The sequence below is a fragment of the Hibiscus syriacus genome, unplaced genomic scaffold, assembly GCF_006381635.1.
Source record: "Hibiscus syriacus cultivar Baekdansim isolate YM2019G1 unplaced genomic scaffold, ASM638163v2 tig00003151_pilon, whole genome shotgun sequence".
NCBI lineage: Eukaryota > Viridiplantae > Streptophyta > Magnoliopsida > Malvales > Malvaceae > Hibiscus > Hibiscus syriacus.
The window spans coordinates 555,609-569,126 of NW_024061964.1; the positions used below are offsets into that span (position 1 = coordinate 555,609).

General features: G+C 33.4%; 1 protein-coding gene and 1 long non-coding RNA gene across 2 annotated transcripts; both read right to left on the reverse strand.

Annotated features, from left to right (window-relative positions):
• Positions 1–989: 989 nt before the first annotated feature.
• Positions 990–7,941, reverse strand: LOC120175161 (ABC transporter G family member 31-like). The gene is made up of 4 exons (XM_039181855.1): positions 7,842–7,941; positions 7,398–7,525; positions 7,035–7,276; positions 990–1,065 (listed from the first exon to the last, which is right to left on the reverse strand). Exons 1-4 carry the CDS (start codon positions 7,939–7,941, stop codon positions 990–992), a joined length of 546 nt encoding a protein of 181 aa, XP_039037786.1.
• A 107-nt stretch (positions 7,942–8,048) lies between these two features.
• Positions 8,049–8,540, reverse strand: LOC120175321. The gene is made up of 3 exons (XR_005521249.1): positions 8,448–8,540; positions 8,206–8,366; positions 8,049–8,126 (listed from the first exon to the last, which is right to left on the reverse strand). It is a non-coding gene; the product is annotated as an uncharacterized LOC120175321 (long non-coding RNA).
• Between the last annotated feature and the right edge of the window lie 4,978 nt (positions 8,541–13,518).

The following is a 13,518-nucleotide window of genomic DNA, read 5'->3' on the forward strand; positions in this document are numbered from 1 at the left end:
ATGGCATGGTTTACCGAAAACAAACTGGTATGGTGACATCTCAATGAGACCTTTATAAGCAGTTCGATATGCCCAAAGTGCATCGTTAATTTTAAACTTCAATCCTTTTGGTTCGGTTTAACAATTTTCTCAAGAATTGTTTTAATTTCTCGATTTGATACTTCTGTCTGTCCATTTGTTTGTGGATGGTAAGCGGTAGCAATTACTTGAGTTACTCCAAATTTCTTCATTAGCGACTCAATTACTCGGTTGATGAAATGTGTTTCTCTGTCGCTTATTATAGCCCGTGGAGTGCCAAACCTGGAAAAAATATTTTTCAAAAAATTAACTGTAGTTTTAGCATCATTATTCCGAGTGGTTTTAGCTTCAACCCATTTAGAAACATAATCCACAGCTAAAATAATATAAGTATTTCCAAATGACGAAGTAAAAGGACCCATATAATCAATTCCCCAAACATAAAATATTTCACAAACTTGTATAAAATTAAGTGGCATTTCATTCCTACAGCTTAAGTTACTTGTACGTTGACATCTTTCACAAGTTTTACAAAATAAATATGAATCCCGAAAGATGTTAGGCCAATAGAAACCGCATTCAATAATTTTATGAGCTATATGTTTGGGCCCAAAATGACCTCTGCAAGAGTAAGAATGACAAATTTGTAAAATTGAGTTTACCTCACTTTCGGTAATACATCTTCAAATTACCTGATCCGAGCAGTGCTTCCATAAATAAGGATTGTCCCAAATATAGTATCGGGATTCTTGCTTAATTCGATTGATTTTAGCTCTCGGCAAATCGAATGGTAACTTACATGTGGCCAAATAATTAACCATGTCTGCAAACCATGGAGTTATGCTTTGCGCCACCATCAGTTTTTCTTCAGGAAATTCTTCTCTAAGTGGTGGTCCAATGTGGAAAGGGGAATTCGACTCAAGTGATATGCTACCAGATTTTCGCATCCCTTTTTGCCTTTGATTTCCAAGTTAAATTCCTGTAAAAGCAGGATCCACCGGATAAGCCTCGGCTTTGCCTCCATTTTTCTCATCAAATACCTTATAGCTGCATGATTAGAAAAGACAATAATTTTAGTACCAAGCAAATAGGATTTGAATTTTTCTAAAGCAAAAATTATAACAAAAAGTTTTTTTCCGTAGTCGAATAATTTTTCTGAGCCGAGTTCAAAGTTCGAGATGCGTAGGCTATGACATGTGGCTCTTTCCCTAGTTTTTGGCTTAAAACGGCTCCAACGCTAGTATCTGATGCGTCACACATAAGTTCAAAGGGATGACTCCAATCTGACGACTGGACAATTGGAGCTGAAATAAGCTTTTCTTTTAATGAATCGAAAGACTCCTTGCATTTTGAATTATAGTCAAAGTCTTGATCCTTTTGAAGAAGATTGCATAAATGTTGTGCTATCTTCGAAAAGTCTTTAATAAACCCGCCGTAAAATCTTGCATGGCCAAGAAAAGAATAAATTTCCCTCACAGTTGTGGGGTAAGGAAGTGAGCGTATGACATCTATTTTAGCTTTATCAACCGTAATCCCTTTTAAGGAAACAATATGACCTGCAATTAACCCTTTATCAACCATAAAATGACATTTTTTGTAGTTCAAAACAAGGTTATATTCTTAGAATCTTTTAAGCACATTAGTTAAATTATCAAGGCATTCATTAAAAGAGTTACCATAAACCGTGAAGTCATCCATAAATACTTCGATGCCCTTCTCCACATAGTCAGAAAATATACTTAACATGTATCTTTGGAAGGTGGCTGGTGCGTTACGAAGACCAAAGGGCATTCGTCTATATGCAAATGTACCGAAGGGAGAAGTAAAAGTCATTTTTTCTTTATCCTCTGGTGCCACTGGGATTTGGAAAAAAACCTGAAAAACCATCAAGAAAACAATAATGAGTTTTCCCAGATAATCTTTCAATCATTTGATCTATAAAAGGAAGAGGAAAATGATATTTTGAGTAAGAGAGTTCAACTTCATGCAATCAATACAAACTCGCCATCCATTCTAAACTCTTGTTGGCACTAACTCTTCTTGATTTTCGACCACTATGACTCCTATTTTCTTGGTAACCACATAAATCAGACTTACCCAATTACTATCCGAAATTGGATAGAATATGTCAGCATCAAGGAGTTCCTAAATTTCTTTCTTTACTACTTCTATCATCGGTGGATTTAATCGGCGTTGTCCTTCACGTGATGACTTTGCTCCTTCTTCGACTTTGACCTTGTGCATGCAAGTCGAGGGACTTAATCCTTTAATGTCGGCAATGGTCCATCCTATGGCTTCTTTGTGAGAGTGCAATACTGCTACCAAAACTTCCTCTTCTCCTTCGGATAATTTACTTGAGATGATCACTTGCAAAGTTTCATTTTCGCCCAAAAATACATATTTCAAATGCTCCAGTAATTGGTTCAATTCTATCTCAGGTGCCTTCCAAATAGAAGGTAAAGTTTTAGTTTTAGAGGAAGATAAAGATAAATCAGAACTGGTTGAATTAATATTTTCAAACTCCCTTTCTTCCTCTTCGTGGCAAAGTTCAGGATCCTTAAAAAGATCATAAGAAAAATTAGATTCAATATATTCATCAATTAAAGGATCTATAACATCAACAAAATTAATTATTTCAACATGATCAGGGCATTTCATTGCTTTGTAAACATCAAATTCAACGATCTCACCATTAAATTCCATTGTTAGTATAGCACTTCTAACATCGATCTTTGTATGTGTTGTGCTTAGGAAGGGTCGGCCTAAGAGTACATCGGAATAAGAATACCTATCATATTCCATGTCAATGAAATAGAAATATGCAGGAAAGAATAATGCATCGACCTTTACGAAGATGTTTTCCATTACTCCCACTGGATATATCACAGACCGATCAGCCAACTGTATGGTTTATTCCTGTTTCCTTCAAAGGCTCATTAGTAATCATTTTATATATAGAAAATGGCATAACATTAATTGAAGCTCCTAAGTCACACATTGCACGTTTAATTTTAAAATCACCTATTTTACAAGGTATATCGAACATACCTTGATCCTTCATCTTTTGTGGGAGCTTTCGTTGGAAAATTGCAGAGTCATGTTCTCCGAAATTTACCTTTTCGTGCCCCATTAATTTCCTGTTTGTAGTGAAAAGTTCTTTTAAGAATCGAGCATACCTTGGTACTTGTTGAATTACTTCAAGGAAAGGTATGTTGCCTTGAACTTTTTGGAACACCTCTAAGATCTCATTTTCTTTAGCCCTTTTATAACACTTCATCAACCTTGATGGGAAGGATGGTGGCGTGATTTCATGAGAAGAAAGAGAAGGATGTGAGTCATATGTACCTTGTATTTCTGAAGGTAGTGTGTCCTCTTGTTCTTCCTAATGTGCGACTTTTTCTGGTGGAACTTCGGGTGAGATAACTTTTCCATTTCGGAGTGTGATGGCACTAACATTTTTTCTCGGATTTAACTCCGTTTGAGTAGGTAGTCTTCCTTGTGATTCCAATTTTCCCATTTATCTAACTCTTGAAGATGTGCTTCGGTTTGGCTTTGGGATTTTTCCTGGGATGCAATGAACTTTTCTTGTGAAATTGCTAACTTCCCTATGAATTCCTCCAATGATGGTTTTTGCATTTGCTGTTGAGGAGGATGAGTTGGTATTTGATTTGCCGTATAGCTGAAGTTTGGGTGGTCTAGCTTTGTTCATATCCCACATGTTCTTGTTGCTCCAGATTTTCCTGCAACAGGTTAATTAAATACTTCAGTTAATTTATCTAACTTATTTTCAAGGGAAAATATACTTATCTCGTGAACCCGTCTACTAGGTTCACTTGAAAACTGTTGAGAGTTGGCTGCCATAGTTGAAATCAATTCCCTTGCTATTGTTGGGATCATGTTGACTAATGCTCCTCCACTGGCAGAATCCACCATTTTCATCTCCATTGGTAAAAGGCCTTCATAAAAGGATTGAAGTAACATTTGCTCACTTAATCCGTGTCGCGGACAACATGCACAAAGCTTTTTAAATCGCTCCCAATAGTCATAAACACTTTCTTCGTTCTTTTGTTGAATGGAAAGAATGCTCCTTCGCAACTCGCTTGCTTTAGCCGCTGGAAAGAACCTGTCAAGAAAAATTCGATTATGTCATCCCATGAATTAACTGAATTTGGAGGTAAATAAAATAACCAATCTTTAGCCTAGTCGGCTAAAGAGAAAGGGAAATCTCTCAATTTAATTTGATCATTAGCAACTCCCTATGGTTTCATGCTAGTGCAAACCGTGTTGAATTCCAACAAGTGTTTGTGCGGATCTTCAGTGGGAAAGCCGTGGAAGGTGGGAAAAAGATGAATGAGTCCCGTCTTTAATTGAAATGTAGTCCCTCCACTAGGAAAATTAATGTCTAATGGCGTATGAGTGGCAGGTGCTATGACTAGTTCTTGAATCGTTTGTTCTTCTTCTGCCATCGGAATGTTGTATGTGTCTACTTCAAAGTCCGGATTTGATTCTGTTTATGATTTCAGCTCTTGTTCTTCTTGTCTTTTTCTCTTTTCTCGAAGCGTTTGTGCGTGGATTCTTCATTCTCGTTCTTCGATCTCTGGATATAGATCTACTAATTCACCTGGGTTTCTTATGGTCAAAATAAAAAAAAACTAGAAAAATAAGTACTTGCCGTTAGTCCCCGACAACGGCGCTAATTTGATAACCGTCGTTTTGCTATCAAAATAATTCCTAGCTTCTTAATAAGTAAAAAGGAAAAGCTAGTATAGAGAAGTAGGGTCGATCCACTAGGATTGTGGTGTTTCTGATTTAATAAAACTCTTTCTTGATTTTAGAAGAAGATAGAATTCCAGAGGAAGTTGAAAAGATATATTAAAATAAAATAAATAATAAAAAAGGAAAAATAATATAATAATAAATATTAATAGTAATAAATATAAAAGGGAGATTTTTAAAAGTTGTTTTAAAAATAAAAAATAAGAATTAAATAAAAGAAAAATAATTAAATAAACAAATTAAAGAGATTGAGATAAAGGGAAACTTATTGTAAAAGCATCCTCAGACTTCAACTTTGTCTTAGATTCATTGGATCATCGAAACAGATTTTTACTTCAAGATTCACGTCAGCTTACAAGAACAATTCTTCGCTGCCAACTCGAATTGTGTTGTTTCAATAACAATTGATTCCGATCTCAGTTTCCTCTTAGCAAAAAATTTTGCTAAGTGTGTTCTCGGGAAGTTGAATATGCTTCAATAAGCAAATCCTTCTTTAAACGTTAACCATAACAATATCCAGACCAATGTCAAAATCGTTTTGATTTGAAAAGTAAGCTCAGGAAACAGAGAGAAATTCTGAAGCGATTTAAGTATCTTACAATTATCACGTTTGGAATTGAGCCTTCGCTTTAGCCTTCGACTTGAAAAAGAATTAGCTAAGCATGACCAAAGTCATACTTAACATAATATAAAAGTATGCGAAAAATAGAGAGAAAACTAGAGAGAAAAAGAATATTTTATTCTCAAATAAGAGATATATGTTTCTAGGCTTACCCTTAGAGGGTATTTGTAGCATTCAAATTCCTAAAAACAAGCTAAGCATCTTAAATCTTAATTAAAACACTTAAAACTAAAATACTTAAAAAAATAATATAATATTCTAAATCCTAATTAAAAAACTAAAACCTATTTAAACTAAAATACCTAAAACAAAGATGAAATATAAAAATAATATCCTAAAACTTAATTAAAATATTAAAAACCTATTTAAACTAAAATAAAAATAAAAATATAATGTTTAAAATATTATCCTAAACTTGAGTTTGATTCAAATCCGAATTCCAGCCAGCTTTGATTCCGAAAATAAAAAAATTTGTAGAATTGTGTCCTTTTTGTGCAATTTCCAGAATCATATGTCCTGTACAGAAAATGAATTAAAATGAGCAAATAATCCAAAAAATCAATGATTAAAGAGTAATTTAAAAGTAAAATATTAATTAAAATAAGCACTTATCAGGAAGATAATAAAGTCCATATAATAACATAATTGTTATTATTAAAAGATCGCTAGTCGAATATTATTATGGGCATGGACAATAATAATACACTTAAGACTAACATGTTATTGATTGATGACAACGAGTTGTTATTGATATAGAGATGTCAGAATTGATACATGATTATATTGTTAGAGAACAATGTATTGGATTGACCCACCATGAGCATATGTCTTGGATTATTATGTGACAGTTATAACATTGCTCATGGTGATGACTATATGTATGATCCTCAGACTTGAGATCAATACTATCCCAACATATATTGTTGTATGTTTTGATGCAGCTAAACAAGCTCCGTCACTTGATTGAGTGAGACTAGAAACACATGACCATGCTCAAATAAGTTGATATGAGATATCACAAAATATTCCTTAATTAAAGTTTACTCTAGATATCAAGAAACAATAGATGGGTTATACAAGTGTGACTATTCCAAGACTTGTGCCTATTCTAGATATAAAGGACAAAAGAATGTAATACATAAAAGAATTAATCACGAATATGATACGTCGAATCATAATTTCTTGTAACTTAGGTGACAATGATATATTGCTAGATGTCACTCATTGTATGTAATATTAGAATTGTTCTAATAATTACTACTAATGTTACAAGAACCTACAGGGTCACACCTTAGGATTGAAATGAACAAAGATGTACAATTTGTTGTATGTTACTAAAATATATCTAGAGTTAATATATGTATATTCAATATACATATGATTTTAATCTCCCGAATATAGTAAGTAAACATTAAAAGAATGTAATTTTGATTAAAACTCTTTTAATTGATATTTATTTCGGAATAATTAAATAAAATTTTAAATAAACATTAAAGATTTTAATTCAGATTATAAATCTTTAATGTATATTTAATTTGTATTAATTAAATAAGTTTTTATTATTATTAACTCGAAATAACTTAAAATTCCTAATATGTTAGGGTAACTGGAGGAAAACCAGAAAGACTTCTCAACCGTCAGTTGAGGAGAATGTATATCATTTTGCTTAACATATCCTGAAATTCTAGCAAATGTTTTATGTTCCTTTGGGTACCCTAATATCTTAATATCCCCTTCAATGTATCCACCGGTTTTCCTTGCGGAAAGCACATCCAACAAAGTAGTCTTTCCTGCTACAATCAACCCGACTAAGGCCGTAAGAACTCCCGGTCTGAATACTCCGCTAACATTCGATAGGAGCTGCAATCTCGTTTCAGGTATTCTTGTGCTTTCATTTCCTGATATATTCAATCAAACGAAAACAAGGGTATTGAAATATGATGTTTCACATCAATAAAAGAAATATATACAACAATCATACCTTAGGCATATCAACAAAGTAATTAACATTTTGAAAAGTCATTGCTAATGGTTGAAATGGAAGAATCATTCTCTTCTTCCAGCTGCCTTCAGCAGATGGAGCTTCCGATTTTGACTTTTCATTTTCAACTGTCAAGATGTTTTGAAATTTATGAAGGAATTTGCAGAATCTTTTAAAAGAGGCACATGAGCCTTTATGAGTCTGAAATATGATGATGTTACATGTACCAAAGATTACTAACCATTGTTTGTAGCAGAACCTTGTTCTTTATCGTCAGGTACAACCGTCGGGCTTTATTTAAAGCTGTCGCGAAGAGAAGAAGAAGGATATGAGAGAATCTTCAGACACTAAACCATAAGTAAAAGGATATATAACTCACGATTCAGATAGATCAGAGCCAACGTGAGACGACGTTGAAAAGCACTGCATAAAATACTAACACACCAACTCCAAGCCAATACAAATATTCATCTGTAGTTATACCATGTGCATGAAGGACATTGTCTCCAACTGTACCGTTTCCGGTAATAGATATCTGAAACATGTCTCAACTCTTACATGTTTAACGTATTAAACAATTATCAATAAAATAAAAAATGGATGCAAAGCATGCTGATTAGTGCACCTTTTTCCACCTTCTAGCTGTGAATTCATTAACAAAAACTGCTCTTTGTGCATACTGCAATGGTGACAGCCAAGAAGCCCAAGTCCACCATGACTTAATTTCGTCTGAAAGAAAAAGAAGAAGAAGAACAATATATACTTGGAGAATCAACAATATTTTATCTCCCTTTCCTAAATAACATACCTTTAGGTACAAGAAATCCACCCAATAAAAGTACAATTAAAATTGCAGCTGACCCGAAGGTATTTGCAATGACTATATCTCGAGCAATAGCAGCAAGCATTCGGAATAGACCAATTGCCATTTGGTGTACTACAAATTTTACAAACATGAAGCGAAAAAATCTGAATCGAAGAAACAACAAGTAATAAGAACGAATCGGTATTAGTGAAAAACATAATCCAAGAGAGTGAAATAAGACATACCTCCCAGGAGAAGGGGCAAAACCAATTGTGTAGTATACAACACAAGACCATACTAAAGCTTCAACAACAGAGTAAGGTACACGTAAAATAAAAACTGACGACTGACCATATCCACGGAGGGTGAAACAGATTATCTCGATGCTTGTAAAATAGAGGGAATCGAATTATCATAAGGGGTAGCTCAGAAAATCCATTAAACATCATAGCGGAAGATATAGAGGTTGCCATTAATTTCGTCTCTCGGATGTATTCTTGTTCGTAAAAAGAATGTTCCCGTGATTAATGCGACCTTAAAAGAATAAGGCATATATTAGAAGTGAAATACATAAAGATGTAAAGTATTTGTATATTGAAAACGTACCTAGAGTGTCCTGAAAACCTAACAACCACGTTTATCTCCCGACTGTTTTCATTCCTATTGGGGTATTTGTATTTTCTTCTTCATCACCATCTATTTAATTAAAAAGACGGTAAAACCATGTTTTGGGTTTTTACCGCTGCTATATTTTTAAAATATAATTTATCTCCCGACACAACATATTCTATTGTGTTTAGAGGTTTAGGAGTACTTGAATTTTCTAATATCCAATCTCTTGGTAATGATAAATCTTTCAAATGTAATAATTTCGGCTGGATTTCTGAAGTGAATTTATTTGGTTCACAAAGCTCAATAATTTTATTATCGGTTTCATTTGTTTCCACTTCAGTTGTATTAGTATATTCGCTTATAGAAGTAAGTCCAATAATTTCTAGATTTTCATTTAAATCTTTAATATCAGAATTCTTGATTTGAATTCTTAAACACACTCTTTTATTAAAGGATCAATTATGAAAATAAAGTGATTTGGTTTAACTTTAAAACCAATAACTCATGTTGTGCGTAAATTGGATTGAATACCTCTATTAAGTGCTTTTATTGGATTTTCAAATCTATTATTTAAAAGTGCTTTTATTTCATTTATAGAAAGATAGAATAATTTTAACAAGCTTTTGATTATATCTTTAAAAGAAAATTGTTCTTTCTCTTTATATTTTTTACTCCCTATTTCTTCAATTCATTGCTTAATTTTCAATATAAGTCCAATCCCTACCAATTTTTTATTTACTTTTATTTCTTTGTTTCTCCATTTGGTTCGTCAAGAAACATTTCTTTCTTTCTCAATAAAAATAGAAGCTTACTATATCTCAAAGCTTGGATCTTTAAAAACAAAGTCTTTCTTTCTTTTTGCACAAAAGAGATTAGATTTTTATTGTTTTTACCATCTTGGGTTTAAATTACAAACACCCATTTGTGCAAAAAAAAAAAAAAACTTTTGGTTATTCATGAGAAATTATTCTGAGATTCCATGAACAGTTTCTTATGAGAAGAAAGAGAAGAAAGGAAAAAATAAGCAAAATCCATTTTCTATAGATTATTGCAAGTCTCTTGATTTCTTTGCATTTGCCTCAGCACCCAAATATTGTTACCTTGAAGGCTACTTATGAGGATGACTATGCGGTCCATTTGGTTATGGACTTGTGTGAAGGTCCCAAGGGATAGCTTTGATCTGAGTTGTACAATATAGCCTTAAAACATGTCTAACATGAGCAGTCATTCGACCATTGGTGAGTTTACCATTATTTAGATTTTTTTTGAATCATAATAGAATGTATTGCAAATAACATTATTTCTTTTCACAAATGCTATTAAAGAAAAACTCGTTTCATTGTGCCTTTAATTATGATCTTAAGTTATTATTAATGCATTTTTGTTGTTACATATCTCAAACTCGATAAATTTATGTATGCCACAAACATTTGGAGCCTTCTTTGTATTTTGCAACCAATGATGATCTAAATTTATTGGAAACACAACTTTGCTTAGAAATTTTGCTTAGGGTCAGGGTTGAGCATCTTCCTCGCAAGGTCTTTTGCATGCTTAGAAACTTTAGGCCAAGGAAGCCTCTTAAAATTTGTAATCGAGCGGAATAATAGCTTGTGCAACTCCTTATTCATTTTCTGCATATAAAGAAAGAAGGACAGGAAAAAAGTTGAAATAAAAATGTAAGAGGGAAGTGAACAATAATATAAATGAAATGTGCATCAAGTTCCATTGCTATTTAAATCATCCTTAGTTGCAAAATGCAAAGAAGGCTCCAGTTGTTTCCTTGGGAGAAACTGGGAAGGCAAGGCTCAAGCTGTTCTTCATAATGAACAAGCTAAAGAAAATATCTCTCCGGGTAATGTTTCTTTCTTTTTTTTTTGGCCAATGGAACCTAAATAAAGCTTCAAGCCTTTTCTTATTAACCTTTTTCTTTTTGGGAAATCGATAGGTAATAGCTAAGCATATCTCAGTTGAGGAAGTTGCAGGCATAAAAGAGGGATTCCAAGTGATAGACACGTCCAATTGACAGGTAATAGCTAGGTTTCATAAGCTTAGTCATGCTATTCCTGATGCAGATCTTCAAATACTTATGGAAGCTGTAAGTTCTACCCAAAGTTTGCATTCTCTGTTGTTTTGTCATTCATATTTGGAGGTGCACGCTTGAAAGTGTGTCACCATTTGTTTATTGATGCTAGCAGATTCTTAGTATCTGCAAGTGGTTTTCACTATTGTACAAATGTTCACCCTTTTATGGAGCCAATATTCAACGTAAATCTTGTTGGAAGCGTAGATGAACACTCAATAATTTTTATAACTCGAACTATTATTGATACGAGGAAAAATATGTTACAACGACGTTACCACAATACTACAACACTACAACACTATAACACTAGCTGCGGCTAGTTTACAAACACAACCTCGTTATTCTAAACTTTACTAAGCTCTCTCAAATTTTCTCTAGCTTTTCTAAGCTTTCACTCGTATTTATTTTTCATCTCATTCATATATCTCATAATAGACTACTAACATATATATAGATGAAATTAACCACCTTAAGAAGCTTCCATATTGCTTTCATTCTACCGCCTTGAATTTATTTCTGTAATTTGGTTTTCTTTTCATGTTTGCTGTGTAAATTCCTTAATTGCCAAGCTTGCCAACTCAACTTGAGTTACTGCCCAAGTTTTGCTGCTGCCCAAGTTTTGTTGCTGCCCACTCATATCATAATATTATTAGCTTAATTTCTATGTAATTCATGAAGTTTCCCATCCATAGTTGATTGCCATGTTTTTCCACATTTCCAAGTGTTTGCGTCCATGTTTTACTAACTTTCATATTTTATTTCCCTTTTTCTTTGTGAATGCCACCTATTTTGACTTTTCAAGTTTTAGAAATCAAGTTTTATATCTAACACTCCCCCTCAAATTAATTTTCCATTCCAAGTTTTTCTCCACTTGTCTTCTCCAATCGATTCTTCATTTGTTATGAGATCACTCTTTACAAAGAGACTGAATAGTGAAACATTATTTAATTCATAATCATTGTACCTTTCTGGTTTTCTTCTCTCTCTTGTGGATCTTCGAACTTCTGTGGGAGGTGCTTCAGAATTTTCTATTATGTTGCTAGTATTACTGCTGCTGCTTGATGACGATGGTACATTTGTTTAAGGACTTTGATCATCAGCTTGTTCATCTTGATTGATAAGATCGTCATCTCTATCTTTATCTTCATTAAAATATAGTCCTTCAACTCTATTTTCTTCTTTGCTCCATCTCTAATATTCTGCTTCATCGAACTCGACATCTCTTGAAATTATCACCTTATTGGTAAGTGGATTATATAATCTATAAGCTTTTCTTCTTTCATCATAGCCAATGAAAATACCTTTTTCTCCTCTTTCATCAAGTTTCTTTCTAATCTGTTCAAGAACGTGAGCATATACGATGCACCCAAAAATCTTGAGGTGTCCAACTCCTGGTTTCTGACCACTCCATGCTTCGTTTGGCGTCATATACTTCACACTTTTTGTTGGACATCTTTTCAATAGGTAAATTGCACATCGAACTACTTCAGCCCAGAAATTTCTCGGTACATGTCCAGGATTTTGCAGTTTTTTCTTTATGCAACTCCATTTTGTTGTGGCGTGTATCTAACTGTCAGCTGATGGATGATGCTATGCTCTTTACACAATTCTTCAAATAAATTTGATGTATATTCGCCTCTTCTAGTTGATCTGAGTATCTTTAAATATTGACCATTTTATTTTTCCGCTATTGCTTTAAATTCTTTCAATTTTTCTAACGCTTTTGACTTTTCTTTCAAGATATAAATCCAACACTTCCTACTAAAATCATCAATAAAAGTTAGGTAGTACCTATTACCGCCAAGAGATGGTATATCAAATGGACCGGCTATATCTGTGTGTACTATCTCCAGCAGTCTTCGGGTACGCCAGGATCTACCAACTTCAAAGCTTTTTCTATGTTGCTTTCCTTTAATGGAAGCCTTACATAATTGATTTGGACGGTTGATCTCTGGTAGTCCTTTCACCATACTTGTTTTTTATAACAACTTCAAACCAGAAAATTCAAGATGTTTATATCTTAGATGCCATAACCATGAATCATCTTTGATCATGGTCTTCATACACTTGACTTCTCCTGAATCGATATCAATTGTAAAGAGACTAGTTCTAGTCATATCAACTTCGACTATCAATTCTCCTTCTTTATTTTTGATGGCAAGAGAGCGATTTTTCATCTCCACTTCATATCCTTTTTCCAAGAGTTGACCAAGACTGATGATATTGCTTTGCAAAGCAGGTCCATAATAAACATTTGAAATGTATTTCTTTTCACCATTTCTTTGAGTAATCTTGACTTCGCCTTTTTCTTTTAGTTCTGCGTGTGAATCATCTCCGAAAGTTACTCGCCCATAGAATGTTTCATCTAATTTCACAAACAGTTCCTTTTGACCAAACATATGGTTGCTCGCACAATTATCAAGATACCAAATATTTTTATTGAATTCTTCATTTCCTTATATGTAAGGAATACATGAAAATTTTCAATTTTTTCTTCTTCAGCTGCTGCTATGTTATTTCTTTCTTCTTGTTTAGGAGCATATCTACACTCATAACTATAATGATCATACTTATTGCAATTATAACATTGTACATGGGATTTATTTCCTTGTTGATATCTG